At 39.2% G+C, this 18,702-nt stretch overlaps 3 protein-coding genes across 5 annotated transcripts in view; 1 reads left to right on the top strand and 2 right to left on the bottom strand.

Moving 5' to 3' along the window:
* Nucleotides 1-42: 42 nt before the first annotated feature.
* Nucleotides 43-2,743, bottom strand: ANKRD37 (ankyrin repeat domain 37). Its single transcript, XM_059844644.1, has 5 exons — nt 2,611-2,743; nt 2,129-2,281; nt 1,346-1,437; nt 634-863; nt 43-352 (listed from the first exon to the last, which is right to left on the bottom strand). Exons 1-5 carry the CDS (start codon nt 2,635-2,637, stop codon nt 339-341), a joined length of 516 nt encoding a protein of 171 aa, XP_059700627.1. The 5' UTR covers nt 2,638-2,743; the 3' UTR covers nt 43-338.
* A 2,654-nt stretch (nt 2,744-5,397) lies between these two features.
* LRP2BP (LRP2 binding protein) lies at nt 5,398-16,490 on the top strand. The gene is made up of 8 exons (XM_059844641.1): nt 5,398-5,751; nt 6,037-6,149; nt 8,029-8,142; nt 9,673-9,815; nt 9,893-9,998; nt 10,467-10,690; nt 14,358-14,523; nt 16,296-16,490. The coding sequence occupies exons 1-8, from the start codon at nt 5,469-5,471 to the stop codon at nt 16,359-16,361; spliced, it is 1,215 nt and encodes a 404-aa protein (XP_059700624.1). The 5' UTR covers nt 5,398-5,468; the 3' UTR covers nt 16,362-16,490.
* Nucleotides 16,491-17,463: 973 nt separating this feature from the next.
* Nucleotides 17,464-18,702, bottom strand: part of SNX25 (sorting nexin 25) — an 81,713-nt gene continuing 80,474 nt past the window's right edge. For all 3 annotated transcript variants that reach the window (XM_059844637.1, XM_059844640.1, XM_059844638.1), the window contains one exon: nt 17,464-18,482. In XM_059844637.1, the coding sequence (XP_059700620.1) occupies nt 18,408-18,482 (75 nt within the window). In that variant the 3' untranslated portion in view covers nt 17,464-18,407. The remainder of the gene's footprint in view (nt 18,483-18,702) is intronic.

The following is an 18,702-nucleotide window of genomic DNA, read 5'->3' as shown; positions in this document are numbered from 1 at the left end:
GGTATTCTTGATGACGCACTTTAGGAGTGGGAAAAGAATGGCTGTATTTACTGAATTTTATTAATTTTGCTGTCATTTACACAGAAAAAAGCAAGAGAATTATATTTTCTATGCTCATTTATTTATAGCTGAATGAATACAAGTATTCCAGGGGGGAAAAAAAAAACTCACAAAATTCTTCTGTAAGAAGTAACAATAAACAAGCTTTCCTCCTTCTCAGAAGGAGACAATGTCCCAGCACACACATCTGACTGCTCAGTGCATCATCCAGTCACGGTTCTTCAGACTTCAGATTCCCCTTATTTCATGTTGGGATTACAAGCTGTTTCTTCTGGCAGCTAGGAGACAAGATCTGTCATAGAAACAAAGTAAGTCTGTAGCTACTTCATCAGTACATCAGTAAGAGTACCTCTGATTTTTATTTTTTCTGTGTTGAAGTAGCCTCTTAAGTGGCATTCCACATATACTGTCCATTTCCAAGAAGACCCTAACCTTAAGTACCTATGCAAGTTCATCCTTACTCGGAGGCTTCTAAATCTAACTGCTCTGTGTCTAACACACATTTGTTTTACTTAGATGCTAAAAATATTTTTTACATATTCTGAATTGTATTAAACCAACACTGTTACACACCATCTGATCTTCTCCTCTTCCTGTTTATGGATCTGCTGGTTTCATTTTCTTGTTTCCGTGCAGTTGGATCCTCTCTCTGCAAGCTATGTCTGTCACTTAGTGAGTATCCAGACTGTCCTCTCAGTTTCATTGTCTGAGTGTGCTGAATGGTCCTGAGGAACTTGGCACATTCCAGAAAGCCATAATCCAGTGCAAGGTCTGCTGCTGTCTGTCCACTGTTGTTGCACAAGCTGAAATACAGAATTAACAATAACCAATTAAACTGGAATAATGAGCAAGTGCTGATTAAGTGGTTATTTAGGCAGGTGTATAAAAATAAGTATTGAGAATCAATACCAAGAAAGGTTTGTCAAGGATAGCATACAGCTCATACAGGGGATTGGTATTAAATACAAAAAGGAATAATTATTTTAAAATAAATTTGTCATCAGACTATTACTGGCTTTAGCATATCAGAAAGACAAGAACAAGGTGAGATTATGATCAGGAATATTCTCCCAGCAGTTATTACAGAGGTATATAGCTAAAAAACAGCACGTGAGCATACGGTCAGTGCTCCTTTGGTCTTTATGTCAGTTTTTAATACTCTTATGGCTATAGTCATGCTATATTTGCAGCCTTAGCATGTGTATTCTGAGCAAGTTAAATGTACTCTGTAAAATGCACATCCTTTGATGCTCTTACTGAAGTTACTAAATGTCACTCAACTTACTCAATTTTAGCATCACCAGCAACAAGGAGAGCAAGACATTCCAAACTCCCAGCTTTTGCTGCTTTATGTATCGGGGCTTCTCCAAGGCAATCCTAAAAACACAATTTATATATAACAGTCATTTGCAAGAAGAGGAGTAGAATAAAGCTGTCATGTTCTCAAAAATGACTGTTTATGTACACCAGTCTGTTGTGAGCTGAGAGATTAAAGGAATATAGCTAGTACAATAATGGTAACTACCATTAATTGTCTAATGTATTCATCACCACAAAGCAGAAGTGCTGTCTCCTGCAGTACTCATTGTTTAACCTTTGCCTTCTAAAAGATAACTTACACAGAATACTCTCAATACAGATTAACAGCATCTCTTGGCACCACTCAGGGATTGCTGTGACCAATAGCTTGCTACCAGCTCAGAGGTATAAGGGATTCAACTAAGCAACTTGAGTAAGAATCCTTACATTTACCTGAAGTAGGGACAAACTTTAGGAGGAAAAATAAATACTCAAGGGGTGTAAAAGAATTAAGTTGTTTGGACATCTGCATGCAGCACTCTTAAGTGTGAAAATTAAATTATACATTTCAAGTGAAGTTGCTAATGCAATATAAACAGGATTTCTGGTTTATGCTAGAAGTTACTCTAAAATAAGCAACACAGGTATCTCATGCAATACAACTCAGTATAAAAAAACCTGTCTCTTAGATAAAAAGTGTGTCAATAATATTAAGTGGATTTACTGACATGCCAGATTAGAAGTGGAAGGAATAAAATGTGTTTTTTACCTGTTGGTTCAAATTTGCTCCTGTCTGCAGTTGCCAAAGTAGGAAAAAAGCTTCTCCACCACAAGCAGCCAAGTGAGCTGGAGACTGACCAGAGGCATCTGCAGGTGCATTCACACCGGTTCCTGTCTCAAATAGGTTGCTGAAACTACCAGACTGAAACAGGGCATCAAAAGAAAAAAATAAATGTTACTGCCAGTGTAAACCACGGCAGGTCTCAGAATACTGCATCACAGCAAAAAACATTCCCCTTGCAAATCATTGGACCTTCATGTTCCTTGCAACTGCCTTTTAAATATTTTCTTTTTTAAAGAGCAGTGCAAGTAAGACTTTTTTGGCTTTTAATCTCTTAACCAGAAATACCGATCGACAGCGTTAGTGCCCTAACATTAACTGCAGCAGCTCCAGGCAAACAACACCTCATTTACTTCCGCAGCCGGGCTCCCGGCAAGACAGAGCCACAGACAGACCATCCCAAGCCTCACCTCTGAACTGCAGTCCAGCATCAGCATCGCTTCCCCTTGTTGTGCTCGGGGCTGTCGGGGCTCAGGGCTGCCGGGGCCGGGGGTCCGTCCGTGCCCGCCTGCCTGGCCGGCTGCGAGCGCCGGGCCCGCAGCCCCGCCCCGCCGGCCGCACGTAGGCAGCGCCAGCCACCGCCCAATGGCCGCCCCGGAGGCTCCGCGGGGCCGCGGCCGGGCCGGGCCGCGCCGGGGCTGGCGGCGGGAGCGGCCATGTGGCGCGGGGCCGCCCGGCACGTCCCGCACACACTCGGCAGCCGCGGCAGCGCCCTCCGGAGCTCCGGGCAGCCCGGCACCGGCTGCTGCACCGGCCGGGAGCGGGCACCGCTGGAAGCTCCGCTGCCGCCGGGAGCCACGGAGCGCTGAGCGCGGCCTGGTGTGCGCTTGGCCGCGCTGCTGCCAGGCGCAGCCGCCAGTGCTTCTGCCAGCGGACCTGAACGCTGGTTTGGGAAGGCTAGACCAAGGCCGCCTTGCATCTAGGAAAGAAAACAATAGAGAATTAATTTCGATTTTTTTTTTTTCCCCCTCAAAAAAAGCTTAGTCAGTAAAAAGAAATCCGTACCATCGTCCTGCCCAAGCTCTGCCACTAGGCCAGGGAGACTGGCCAGACGTGTGGGACCCAGCTCTCGCCTTCAGCACAGACATTGCAGCAAGTTCATCACCAGTCTGAGCGGGGCTAGAATCGGCAGTGGTGGGTCTGGGCACAGCCACCTGCTACGTCTCTGCTCAAAACACATTTGCAAAAACAGAACTTTGATTGTCATTTACATGAGCTTGAAGTATCCTAGAGAGGGTGAGTGTCCAAAGTGCACAATTCTGTTCCTTTAGCATTATGGTATTTCCTTCTGCGTCAAATACCTCCATGTTTGTTATGGAAGTTCCTCATAATCACTACCATCATTTAAAAAAAAATAATTGAAAGTCACGTATTTAAAAAAAATAATAATGGCACAGTTTTAATAAACAGAGATAGAGGAAAAAAGCCTAAAAATGTTCCTTTAGGGCATACATAGTTCTGAAATGAATTCACAAACATGGTGAAATTACCTTCTGCTTCTTCTTCGGGAAAGCTAATATAAATTATTTTAGTATAATATGTGCATATACAGTACAATTTTTAAAGGTGCAGAAATCCAGGTAGATAGGCTGTCATCAGTTTAGCAGAATTGTTTCAGTAAGTGACAGTTTTTACTTCTCTTTTATATGGAAAGAAGTACACTTGTGTAATTACAAAATGTTGTATTCGGTTTTTCCCTGAACAGCTAGCCGAGCTAATTAGTAAACAAACAAAATTCCTACACTTCTAACTATGCTTTGTTAGGGATGCAATACCTTTGTGCAATTTTAAAGATTGTTTTGAAAACATATCCAGAATTAGCTTAAGTCTAAATAGTTTTGCATTGCCCAAGAGGTTGTGTTTTGGTGCTTTTGGTTTTATTTTTGTTTTAAAGATCTTTCCTTCCTACATAACCTCAGCAATTCAGAGGTTTCAAGCTGAACCTGAGGAATCTCATCTTTCCAGCCTAGCCACCTACACACACATCTGCATCCAGCCAGCCAAAACTCTCTTCTAATTCCTGCTATTAATTAGTTCTTGAGCTTCAGGTCACATTTTGCACACCTCATTAGTACCTGCAAAACTCTTCTCCTCTTGAATAACTGGTACTTGTACTGGTATAAACACAGAAGCTACAATTCTCATCTATTTTGTGTGGGACAGCCCCAAGTCCCCAAGTGCCAGGTAAGGACAAGGCTTCCTGGCTACAGCTGTTCTGGAACATAACTTAGCAAAAATTCTTCTGTGCTTTGTATCTCAGATCACACATCTTGCATTTGTATCAACAAAATTAAATTGGAAAAATGGTTCTAATAAATGTGTAAGCAGTCAGATAAATCAAGGTCTGCTGGTGAATCTCACATCCTCTGCATCAAAAGCAGCCATACAACCAACCCATTGTTAGTTGTCTTTGCTGAAGGGTACTGCTGCTTTCACAGACTGTTCTTCACTCTGCCTATTCAATCAAGTAATTAATTGATGCTTAAAAGAAAAAAAGTTTATTTTCCTGTAGATTTCTATGGTTATATCATCTACACAAAATGAATCAAGATTAATTTTAGGAGTTTTTGGTACTTAAAGTCACTTGGGACTGCTGGAAAACATTACATTGAACCACACAAATCTGCAGGCATCACTCTCCCGTTTTGATTGTTGCCTCTGTCCCTGTCGCTATAGAAACAGATCACACTGCCAAAAATGGAAGAATGATAATCATCTGGAAAAAAAGAAAAAGCTGGAAGCACAAGATTATTTTGAAAGCATTCTCATGCATTTTGATATTAGTCCCTTTTTGTAAGAGAGACAGCCACAAGCAATCGACAGAAGTGGAAAAAATGCTTTACATTTCAGGAGAAACCTCTAACAGCATCTTCCCTCAATTATCCTTTTAAGTTTTTTAATATCTACATGGGCAAAACAAACTACATTACAACAAACAGTTTCTGATCACTGGAAGCAGTGTGAAGTTCCGCCTGCTAGACTGAAATGTCACGGCCTGATGCCTTTTTCTCTGAATTGCATTCAGAGTTTCTGCTCCTTTTGCCTGTAGTGTTCTACAGAGGATTTTGGGGTTCTGCTTTTAATTTCCGACAGAACGGGCGGTAGCAGGAAAGATCCGCAGCCCGTCCTGTCTCTTATTGACAGCTCGCTCCGGACAACGGCCGAAGGCGGAGCCGAGCCCAAACGGAAAACGCCGTCCCTACATCCCCATCCATCCATCCATCCATCCTCCAGCCGTACCGGAGGCCGCGGCGCCCCAGGCCGGGCTATGGAGCGGCGCCGGGTGCCGGCACAAGCCCGGCGGGGTGGCGGCAGGCCCCGGCACAGCAGCAAGGCTCGATCCAGGGCCGGCGGCGCCAGGAGCTCACCACCAGCGAGGGCCAGGGCCGCGGCCGCGCTCCCTTCCGGCCGTCCCCGGTCGGGCCGGGCCCGTTCATCCCGGCAGGGCCGGCCCGAGCCGCCCTCGGGCGCGGGGCTGCCGGGGGAGCTGGGCCGGCGGTGCTGGCTGGCGCTGTGCTGCGAGCGGCTGCCGCAGGAGCCGGACCCGCCAGGTACCGCTCGGCCCGGCCCGCTCCGGCCGGCGGCTGCGGGCAGGCGAGGGTTTGAGCTCTTCACGGCGGCCTTCATGCACACACGGGTCAGGCTGTATTCACGGAACGTTTCCTTCGGGCTGTCTTCACTCAGCTTTTCGGTTTTATAACAGAGCCTTCTCTTTCATCTGGGTCTTTTGAAGACCATATTAGAAAGGGGACCCGGCCGGCTTCAGACCTCTACTGTATTAACGCAGGTTTCACCTCTTAGGGGACAAACCCAAACGTGTGTTTGTTTTTAATCAGAGACCCACTTCCATGATGCACTCTTGGCAAATTCGGAGGAGTCGCCGGTGAGGAGTGAGGCACGTGGAGATCCTCCATCACCTTTTCTGGATGGACAGCGATACTATGAACAGGTGCTTTCCCTCTTTTAAGTAAATACTATAAAGCAGACAGTTTTCAACACCTTTTCTGTAAAAAAAAAAAGAGACACCTTAAAAAAACCTAAAAGAGGTCCCCATGCCTGTTTTCGTACCATTAAAATCACGTGGTGTTCCCCCTAAATAAGCTACACTTTGCCCAGGCATCTAGTGAGGTCTTCCAGTTCCCTCACAGGTCTCCTAAGGACTAGATAAGTAAGCAGCAGCCTATCCTTATAGCTAACTTCCAAGCCAGGTTGGGTTTTTGGGCAGCTTACTGCCCAAATGCAACACACTCTATTTTCAGTTACAGTGAGTGTGAGCCCTGACCAAGACACAGCTTTCGATCTTTGTTCCCCACCTGGGAACTGGAACTTGTTGGAATGTATTATATTCAAGATCTCTGTCCCTGCCCAGTTTGGCTACAATTGGTCATCCAAGTCTTTGAAAGTAAATCCTCAGGGAACAGCGTAAGACTGGCTGGCAGGTGAATGTAAACCTCAGCTTCCTGTGAAAATTAGGACTTAGCTCAGGAAGATAAAAAAGAATGTAGTACAACCACTGAGTCAGGTATTTTCCAATGTGACATGCACAGATTCAGTACTGTTTACAGTGCAGCAGTGGTACAGTGTAAATCAGTATCATGGGTTGCAGCAGGAACAGAATTAACTCAGGCTTTCTGATTTCTGCGCCCTGTCCTTAATGCTTTCGTTAATGAATTACCTGAGACAACTCCATGGAGCTGAATGAACAGACTCCTCTCTGTTTCTAGACAAACTGGCTTGGATATCCATGATAGATACTGCTACACATCCCTAAATTTATTCTTTGAGCAGGTTTTAATTTTCTGATATTTTAATGTATGTCTGTACTGCCTAAAAATGCACATGCTCATAGCACTGTACTTTTAGATACTGGGGAAAAAAAACACTTCTTAATCACAGCCCTGTGTCTCCTTCACATAGCACAAAATTCTCAGGAAAGGTGAGATTAAATGTGCCTCCTGCATTTCTTTTTCTGATACTCATGACAGCTAGTCAGCTAGTTGGAAAAAGAAACTGGCTTTTTTTTTTTTCCCCAGAGTTCTTTAAAAATACAAAGCCCCACAATCAAAATGGATAAGCTCCTAAGACAATTAGTAGTTTAAGATAATAGCTTGGTCAGTATTAGTAGGGGTTGATTGGTCATTGTGAGGAGATTTGACTGACTGTTGAACTGTTGCTCAGTTCTAAGCTTTTGCTATTTTTTCTCTTTTTTATCAAAACACACAGAAAATTTGAAGATAAAATATAGATAAGAATATTTTAATTTCTCTATTGTTTTTACTTAGTGTTTATGTGTAAAAATATTTCAGTTAGGACACCAGGCTCAGTTAACTGTTGTATTACAATTGTTTAACTGTATTTTTAAATGTGGTTTCTTCTCAGACTTAATGCAGAAGCAAGTACTCTCTGAGATTCATTCTTAGGAGTGAAAGTACCTCTTGTTGCAGGTGATACCTCCATAAGAAATGTGTGGCAGACATCTGGTTTATTAGTCTTTGTGAAACCAGCCCTTAGCAGAGATGTAAAAGCAGGCTGTTAAACCCTGGAGGTGTAGGAACAGCTGACCTAAGTTAAAGGATGTCAGATAGTGGGGTCAGGGACTCTGAACTACACTTTATCTCCTCAAATGAAAAAGATTTGTGGCAGTTTGTAGGAAGGGAGAAAGTTTGTCAGAATGCCTTTGGTTATCCAACTTCCTTGGTTGTTAACTTACTCTTTTTGCCAGTTCTGTGGTTGCAATTTTTTGTTCTTTGTTCATGAGAAATATACCAGGTTGAAAAATTGTAAGGGTGTATATATCAGAGAGTTATTGTTTGTTTTCTCTTTCCCAGGGGTCGTACAAACAAGCATTAAAGCGATTTGAAAAAATCAAGGATACAGATTTTCAAGCAATGTATCAGCTTGGTGTAATGTATTATGATGGACTTGGCACTAAAAAAGACCCTGTGAGTAATTTAGCTGCACACTTTTTATTTTTCTTCTAATATTAGCTGATAATTACTAGGAGCTTCTTTGTAAGCATGATTATTTAGTTTAAAATGAACAGCCTTTTCATATAGAGTTAGTTTCATAAAGTGCAGATGTTTCCAAAGCATCATTAAAGAATGAAGGCTCTGGGTTGAGGAGGTTCTCAAAAATGGTTATAATAAAATAGGAATAAAAAAATACAGCAATTTCTATTTTAAAATTAACTTTCAAGGGCTTGGTTGGACTTCATGTGGAAGCTACATTAAAAATTGCTTTAATTTTTTAACTTTTTATAAGCATATTATGTACATGAAAATAAAAGTGAGTCTAAATGGAAATCAAACAATTATATTTCAAAGCATAAGATCTCTGGCACAAAGATTTTTTAAGGTACTTTCTATTCTTTTAGCACAGATGCCAGAGATGATTGTGCTTCTGCCAATGGCTGACAGTATTATTCTTAAGTTAGACACATGAAAAAGTACATTTGCAAGCATTTGAAGAATTCAAACTGAAGAATTCTATTACATAAAAGGAAGACAAAGGAATGCTTTGCTACAAAAAGGACACTTAATTTGTTGGTGAAGATGATCTTAAAAAGTAGCATGAGGAAAGAACACAAGCATTAGGAATAAAAGGATCAATTATAAAACAGAAGGCCAAAAAAAATGAGCCAAAGAGCATATTAAGAAATGAGATTCCTGTCTGGTGCTTACAGCATTGTCAGCAGAACTGAAAACATTCTGATTGGGGTTTAGAGGTGGTTTATTTTTTCTGTATGCTTGCCTAATTACCACATTTGTTTACTTGCAAATAAACATTTTAACAAAGTTTCTTTCTTTCTTGTGTATTACAATATGAAAGCTAAATAAAAGCAAAACCTTTTATAAAGGACTGCTTCCAGTGTATTTATACAGGGTGTCCATGCTAAATCCTAACAGTGTAAATCTTATTTCTAAAGTAATTCTGAGGCCCAGTTGCTCATATGCAATGTTCTCCATCTGCTTATTTAACATTATCAGATTTTGTCCTTTATGAGTCTAAGGTATTTTAATTGCAGGGACTTCAAAGTGTACTATGCATCACTTTGGCTTCTTGTTAAGATTGTTTTATGATTTCAGATACAATATGCAATATTAAAAACTTCTCAGAATTCTGAAATTGAAAATGTTACGAGTGTAGGATGTGACATTCATTTACTTAAGCACAATAATATTTTTGGGGAAAATTTTGTCAGTGAAGAAGAGTAATATATTATCAAATGAAAATTTATGAGGAAATGTTTCACACTAAAAATATGCTGGGGTCAAAAATTTAGGGGCTGTCTAGTAACCAAAGATCAGTTCTGCTTTGGTATGATGGTGTTTTCCAAGCTGTCCTGCCAGTATGCCTCAGCCTTGCTTCAAAGGGGAAAAATTACCTGTCTGGCAGAAGTTAGTGCATTCTCAGGTTATATATTTCATCCTCTTCACAGTTTGAACATAATAACTTGTATGGCTCAATTTTAGGAAAGGGGAGTGGAATACATGAATAAAATACTCAACTCTGATTCCCCAGAAGCAAGTCACTTGAAGTTTGCAGCTGCATACAATCTTGGCAGGGCGTATTATGAAGGATGTGGTGTTAAACATTCAGTTGAAGAGGCTGAAAGGTAAGACCAGTCTGTTATTTTCCTGAAAAATTGTAAGATTGTGTGTTTCTTAAACTTTGTTGTCCCCATTTTCTTAGGTTGTGGCTCACTGCTGCAGACAATGGAAATCCAAAAGCAAGTGTAAAGGCCCAGAGTACTTTAGGAATGCTTTATTCTATGCCAATTCTAAAAGATATGAAGAAGGTAAAGCCCTACCTTTTGAAATAAAAAGTAGTCATGACTAATTTTTAATTTCAGAGAAATAATACAGTGGGGTATATTTGACTCTGAAAGTTGTATTTTGAGTAGTTAGACATTATCATCCATTTAACCATATGTGAACAGATAGTCAGAATTCCTCATTTTGACTCACTTGACACTGCTAGCTAAGATTTTTTTATTTATTTTTTTTTTTTTAGTGAGAGTATCAGAAAGAATGATAGAATGGATTAAAGTTTTGTCAGCTTTGGTAACCTTCATAATTCAAGCAGGTAACACTGATTGACAGCTCTGACTGTAAATGAAGCAGGTTTAAAAGCCTTACAAGGATTCTTCTTTCTTTTATGTATAAGCACTTCTTACAGGATGGTTGGTGTAAAAGCTTAAATGGAAACAGTATACAAGAAAATCAGCTAAGTAAAGACATACGCCAACTTTGTGCCTCTTGTTTAGGCCTTTTTCTGGCATTCAGAAGCATGTGACAATGGAAATCTGGAATCAAAGGGAGCACTTGGCATTATGTATCTCTATGGACAAGGTACACATCAAAACACTAAAGCTGCTTTGGAGTATTTGAGAAAAGCAACAGAACTTGGAAATACCTATGCTCAAGGCCATCTTGTGGAATATTACTACACTAGAAAATTTTACTCAAAAGCTGCTGAACTAGCCGAAAGGTAAATTTTTGTTCTATGTTTCATTAAGGTTCTTCATGCAAGACCACATAAAACAGATTTAAATTGTTATTAGATTATGGTCCTGTCTTTCGAACTCAAGAAATGTTAGAGATATAATGAATTGCAAAACATCTTTAACAACAGAATAGCCAATGACAAAATTAATACTATTAGGTTCTCAATTCCTCAGTATGATTGAACTTTTTCTTCTGATCCAATAAAGCAAAACAGCCTTGAACTAGAAACCAAAGCAGATGCCCATATGCAATCCTGCCTTCCTTGTCCACTCTCTCCTCTAGGTTTATCCCTTCACCATTCCCTTTAACCCCTACAGTCATAGTGTCAAAGACCCCCCAGGTTGGAAGGCATGTCAGTGATCATCTGGTCCAACCTGTCTTGGCAAAAGCACAGTCTAGACACAATGGCCCAGCACCGTGTCCAGCTGAATCTTAAAAGTGTACAAGGCCAGTGAATCCACCACTTCCTTTTACCTGCTTTTCTGTCTTTGGGATGTGTCTCCTTTGGTTTTGAGCAGGCTCAGAAACTTGCAATTAAGTCAAGGGGGTCTCTTGCTACCTACTTTCCTTACCTTTAAAGAGAATGAACAAACAGTTCATTGTCCTTCCAGGAGAGCATTCTTGAAAAATTCCCAGCACTCACTAGCTCCTTTATTCTCTGTGGAAGCTTCCTATGGAGACCCTTCCAACCGTGCTGTGAGCTGAAGTTTACTATTCTGAAATCTGAAACCTTTGTGTTAGTACTAACCCTCAAAGTGCTCAACAGGATCCCAGATCCTCAATACTCAAGGCTATCACTCACTGAGGTCCTACAAAGTAGATTTTTTTGATTTGGGAGTAGCACGTCAAGCAGTGCCTCATTGCTGACTGGCACATCTGACATTTGGTTGAGGCAGCAGTACTCCACTGCTCCATTCCAGGAACTTCATGAATGTCCTGGGAGTTGCTGTATGCTTATTGCATCTAATGGCTGGGTAGTTCACAAGTCGCCCATAAGATCCAGATTTTGTTACCCAAAGCTTACTTAAGTGACCCAAGTATTACCTCATTTGTCTTACTGTCTTGATTCAGAGGTCAGTAATAGATGCTTAATGTAAGATCCCTCTTGAGATGATCCCTCTGATCCTGACCTAGAGGCATTCAATAAGGCTTCCAGAACTGCCATTGTTCACTTCTTCACATTCAAGGTTCTCCTTAATTCAGTGCATGACTCCTCCTCTTTTTCTGTCTTTACAAAACAGCCTATGGCCATCCCTCACAATCCTCCTGTAATGTGAGTTTTTCCACCTTGCTTCAGTTATTCCTATGGTTGTGTGACTTTGAGTGGGTGCAGAGCTCCAGTTCCTCCTGTTTGGTTCCCAGGCTGTGTGTGCACTGTACCCGTACACTTGAGGTGGTTGTCTTCTGGTCCTCACCTGGAAAGCAGCTAAGAATATCTGTTGCTGCTCTGGCTGGCCTGGCTTATTCCCCAGTTGGTCTGAACATGGCACAAGTGCAACCACTTCAGGTTCACTTCTATATCTTGAACTATTCAAGTAGGACAAGAGCAGTGTTGGTGCAATGTTCTGTGGCTGATAAACAGCACATTTCTGTGGCAAACCTCCAGTTTACCAGTGCATTGATAAAAGTTCAATCTGTCAATCAGATTATTGACTTGCAGGAAATAAGATGCATGCAGATAGATTGACTTCTTGCACAAGTGGCACATGATAACGTGTGCTTTTTGGGGTATGTCTACATAGCTGCTGCTGCACAGCAGCAAACATGTCACAACTTAGCATCTTACAGAAGCTGCACTATATGCCACTGAGTAGCAGAAGCTCTGGTTAATTCAGTAATTCAGCTATGGATGATGTTTGCTCTACTCCATGCTGAGAAGGACTGTTTCTCTCTGAACTGCTGGTTTTCTTTCTTTTGCACTGTCAAACTGGAGCAAAAACTGTTCAGTCTGGTCTAGCCTGTCTCACTGGGAATGAATCCCCTCCAGTCAATGCTGCATGGTAGATTGTCCAGACAAATAAAAAGTGCACCTCATCAGCTGCAATTGCAATTGCAGACAATAGCAATGAAATCCCACAGTACTGTCAGAGGTGACCATTTCTGAAATAATACACTTGAAACCATACTTGAAATAGTTACACTTAATTAGAATTGAAGACACCCTTGAGGCAAAAATCTCAGCAGTTCAGCCAGTAATATCAAGCACTGATACCTTTTCTGCTAAAATTTGTCCTTCTATGGTCATAGCAACTACATTTGTTACATTACATACAAGCATAAAACATTATGTGACTATGTACAGTATAACCCTTTCTAATGGAGTCTACATTACCTACTGACATTACTTACTGATACTTCACTTCAAATAATTCAGTTATCCCACACAGTTGTACTTCCCAATTGGTGTGATATGTTCTTGAAGTCAGCTGTGCTGAAATAGAATTTTTGCCTGACTTGACTGGATATTATTATTTGCATTAGCATTCTGTAGATTATCTTTTGGAGAGGAAGGGAAAAATGTTATGTATCAGGAATAACAACAGGTAATATGTTACTGTTTTATTTTAATGTTCTTGCTAAATAAGAAGTATTGTGTTGTGTTACTGTATTTGTTCATGGGACCAAATTAGGTGGAAGAACATCATTCCCAACGCTTCCAGGTGATCTAGCAGGCACTGACGTGCAGAGGGTCATTTGAGAACAATCTTTTATAAACACTGATTTATAGGAAGTACCTATAAACTGAAATTTCTTGTACTTTTCCTTCTTCTGTCAAGTCTGTGACTTTGAAACAGCTAAAATGATGTGTAAAGGATACAATTACTGTTTGGTACCTGAAAAGGATATGGGGCTAGGGGTTATCTGTTCTAAGACAACAGAAAAAAATAAATTCCCACTTAGGTATAGCATTTTCTAATATTACAGTGATTATACTAGATTATTATATGTTTGTCCCTCTGATTCTTAAAATGGTTTTTAGTAAAAATATGCTGAAACTAAGATGACAGCAAGCATGCAGAAGAAAGGAAATAATTGAGCCAAGATAGTGATAAGTGGTTTTCCTAACAGAGCTTGATAACCAGAGGCTCTCAATATGTCCAAGATTTTCAGATTACTGTGATTTGCCAATATCCTTGTAAGAAATGGAAATTTTAGAATTATAGAATCACAGAATGGTTTGGGTTAGCTCTTTAAGGATTGTCTAGTTCCAGCCCCTGTGCTGTGGGCAGGGGCATTTTCCAGTACATGAGGTTGCTCATGTAGTGAAATAAGATCAAGTAAGAGCTACATTAAATACTACATGAAATAAAAGCTTTGCCTTTCTTTCACATACAATTTCCATAAAATAATTTATTGGGAACAATTAGCATAGAATATGTTGCCTTTTACAACTAATATAACTATAATGAAAGTGACTTCAAAAGTTGTATACTTGTTTGCTCTTTAATACCACAATATTCAAATAAGACTGACTTAAAATCAAATACAAAATAGAAGAATCCTCATAAGATGCTGAATACATGTAAATTTCAGCTTATTTTGGATAATAATGTAAACAGAAAGGAGGCATTGTTAAAGTCATATAAGGTCAACTTTAATTATTGCTTGAACTAGCATTATCTAACATAATGCTCTAAATTCCACAACAGGGCTACAGCAAATGATGACATCAACATGCTAGCCAAGAAAATTGATTGTCATCCAACATATTTAGCCAAGGGGGCTGCTATGGCTGCTTTCTACTTGGCTAGATGCCTCCAGCTTGGCCGAGGCACAGAGAAAGACCGGAAGGCTGCTGAGAAGTACTATTCTAAGGTAAGTTGAGAAAGTCTTTCAGACTGGTTTATATCTCACAAAGTTGAGTGATACCTTGGATCTGAGTCTAGTCTAAACTTGCTATTTCATTAAGGACTCCAACACTATGTTAAAAAAATATTTGCAAGAACATGTAGACTGATAGAAATGTACTGAAAACTAATAAAAATCACTTGAAAGGATGCTATCTGCCCACTTGCTTAAGCAAGCAATATAACCAACAACAATAACAAAAAATCTATGGCAATCACCACAGCAAAGAGCTTGGTAACTTGCAAGATAAATTAGCTAAACAATTTGAATAATTTTATCCCAAATTAATTTGCTTTCTGATGTTCTCTCACAATTAAAAAAACGTGATTTTTCCTTATACTTTAGAGTCTATAATAATTACAACCTTTATTAAATTGGCCATAACTGGTTCTCATGCTTATTTTTATATTTATATTTTCCATGATAGCTGAGGATCTACTGCTTTTTCTGTTCAATATATACAGGGGAAAAAAAAAATCAGCTACATTTTTCCCAAAGCTCTGAATTTAGAGTAAGACTGATGAAAAATAAGCTTGAGGAAAAATACTAATAATGGCCTTTAGAAGATTAATCTTTTGAGTAATTTCAGTGATGCCTAAAGGCATCAAGGCAAGGTTGCTTTACCAGCTGAAGGGAATGTAGCAAGTTGGCATCTGTGCTTCAGAGACTCTATGGTTTCTGTGCAGGTAGTCACCATTTGTTTCTGCAAGTAGAATACTCTGGTGTCCATCTTGGTGCAGTCTAAATGAATGGAGAGTTATGGAAGTTATAAATTATCAAGCAAATTTTGTGGCTCTTTACTCAGGGAACTCACTGATAGAGAAGGCTTAGCAGAGCAGGTGATCTGAACACACATATTTAAATATTTTGTTCTCTCACTGTAAAAAATGTTATAGAGGATAGGATGAGGAGGCAATCAGGAAAGGAACATAAATTGAGGAACAAAACATTATGACCATTCCTAGTTAAGGCACTGAAGAGGTCTATCAATTAAATTGTTGCATGGCTTTGTAGGAGTGTAGCCCTTCCAACTGTTTTCTAAAGTGTAGTAAAACTGCCACAGCTGGAAGAAGACCACGGCTTTCACTTGTTATTCACTCGCTGTACACCTGAGACAGGTCTAGGAATGTCACTGATGTCTCACTATAAAGAGGTGGTTCCTACTCTAAATCAATAGCAAAAGAGAAGCAACATAAAATAAACAAGAAAACTCCCTGAAACAGTAACTTCAAAAGAGTTGTGGGGGTGTCCAGGTTTTTTTGTACCTGCAAAATTCTCATGTTAACTGTACAATTACACTTACCTAAAGTCATTTGTTTTAATTGACTGCTCAGCTCTGGTTTTGGCCTGTCATTCTTAGACAAAGTCAGTTTTGTAAGAGATGAGAAAGAGAATATGGGCATCCCTAAGGGTCCTGAAACAGATGATGGATGTGAGTGAAACTCAGCCAGTCTGTAAGCAGATTTATTTTTCCAACCGTGGTGCTGCATATGCCATGCCAACAGACAGAATTTTTAAAAAATAAAGCCAAGACTAATACAATAGTCCAGTATGCTAATTTTAAATACTATTTTTATATGGCATTAGAGAAAGCATTCAAATCCAAATATGTTAACTCTTCAATACTTTAGCAAGTTGACTGTCTCGTTTTTTTGACACTTAAAGACTTTGTCATATTGATAACATACAGTTTTATTGTAGCTATAAGTTAGAACTGTTGATATTCTTTGTTTTTAAAGGCATGCTATCTGGATCCTGTTGTTGCTTCTCACCTTGAATCGGCAGCTAATCTTGGGATAATTTAGTGTTTCTTTAACTGTGACTGGTATATAATATATTTCCTACAATAAACCGTCATTAATCTCCAGCAATTATAGACTGTTCATCACTTACTGCTTGCTTTTCAACTTTCTATAAATTGTTATTTAAAGCAATTCACTGACTCATTTTATCCAGAAGAGAAAGTAAAAAGCTGATGCTCTCTTTAACTCAGATAAGCCGAGACAGATTTTTTAAAAATCATATTGAAGACTTAAAGGTTTATTAAGGACATTTCACTGGACAGATGTATTTTCTTCATGACATATTGCTACATAGCACATGAATCAAAACAAAATCAAAGAAATATGCTTGTTTCCTTTCTGCTATATAGTATTTAAATGTTAATATTCTGAAAAGCTTGAACCCAAACTTGTTTCTTTTTCACACACAGCCCACTTATAGGCCATGGCCATTTTTAAAGCTTAACTTGTTAGTGCTTATACTTTCTTCCACATAATTTCTAAAGTATCTAGATTTCTTAAAAGTCTTTAAATATATTTCTTTTGGATTACAGAGACTTAAAGTTGGAAACTGTCCAGTAGAACCCCAAGCTTTACAATTCAAACCATACCAGCTTCTAAAACTAATAAATACTACTTACAGAACTGTGGGAAAAAAGCCCCAAACATCACTATGGAAATATTGAATATACATCCCCGAGACAAGGCCTGTTTTCCTCAATTCTTCATATTGCATTCACACTGCCTCTGTACTAGAAATAGCTGGAAATCTTTTGGCTAGGAGTATTTATGTCTGAGCAATGTCAAGCTGGATCTTTTATGAAAAGACACTTTGATTAACCACTAGGAAAACTTACTGATTGCTGTGGTAAGCTTGCACATTTCTAAATGCCTGTGTACTTATGAAGCTTTGTAAGTGTAGAATTTGCCTCGCTTCTTAGTACTGTGCCATGACTTGAAAACTCTTCTGAAACTGTTAGAACAGAAGGCTAGATGTTACTAAAAATGTTGATTTAAATAGATCATACAGATTGTATGTACCTTACAATATAGCCAGTCATAACCGCAAGTAGTTTTTCTAAGAGCACAACTGTACTGAATTGAGAAGACAGTAATGAGTAGCAGCTAGGGATTTTTGATGATGTTTAATTATTTAGATGTGCATTAACATCTTATTTACACATTTTTACATAAATTTAAAAAAAAAACCAACCACCGAAGACAGTTTTCTTTCCTTGTATAAAATAAGAGAAAATTTGAAGGTTATTTGAAATTGGGGCATTTGAATAAAACAGCCCTGAATAATATCAGGGAGGTTATCAGAATGGTTTAATTACATGTCTACTTGATCGTTCATAGAAGCAATTCATAAGCACTAATCTCTGAACTAACATTGAACACAGGCATTCTGTTAGGACATACCAGTTTACAATACATAATTTTGACACAGACTTCAAAGCAATGTAGATACTTCTTATAAAACTAGTGCTGTCAAACCCATTGATCTGTTGTCAGTACAGCCTTATTATCAAGTGCTGCAATCCAGTTGTGATATTTATTGCTTACAAATGCTTCAAACTACAGGAAATCTTTGGTAAAACCAAAATTGATAAAATTTTCACAATAGCTTTACATGTAGTATTGCACGACAAGGCTTTTTCAATACACAAGAAAAAAAAAGGAATGCTCAGATCCTCAGTGAGGAGATTAGAACTGTACAACATTCATTAGTTTACCACTATAAGCAAAATTTCTTTCCATAAATGTTTAAAATATCTTCTGGTTTCTTTCAGCATATATGAACATTAATTTTTCAATCTATATTTGAAACAGAGGAGTAGTCAAATAGAACAATTTAAATAAAAATTGGCAGCTATACAGCATTTTTTTGTCTACCCTACAACAGCATCAGATCTTTTCAAGTCTGTACTTCACAAAAAACTCAAGAGGAAAGAAAAATGCTAAAAATAATCATAGTCCTCAGCCCTCTATGGAAAAGAGGAAAATAAGTTTCATGTCTATTCTTGAACATAGACATTTCTCTAGTGGTCCAATTGTGCAGATTCAAACCTAAGTGGCATTAAGCTGCTCTAAATGAGCTCTCAGCTCAGGACACAGTTCAGTTAGCAGCAGTTCCAGCAAAACCTGAAAAACAGAAGAGAGTTAAAATGATGCAGGTGCCAACCAAATTTCTTCTTCCTTTCTGTCATTTTTAGATAACCACAAATAACAGAAGCACATAGGTTTGATTACATTCATCATTTGTGCAACTACTTTTCTTTCATCCAGAAGTTAGCACATGCCCTACAGATAACATGGGAAATGTCTTAAGGCTGAAAGGAGGCCAGTGTTGAGGGCAGCTCCG

This window comes from Haemorhous mexicanus, chromosome 4, assembly GCF_027477595.1.
Source record: "Haemorhous mexicanus isolate bHaeMex1 chromosome 4, bHaeMex1.pri, whole genome shotgun sequence".
NCBI classification, from domain to species: Eukaryota; Metazoa; Chordata; class Aves; order Passeriformes; family Fringillidae; genus Haemorhous; species Haemorhous mexicanus.
This window is presented reverse-complemented; position numbering and strand designations above follow the sequence as displayed.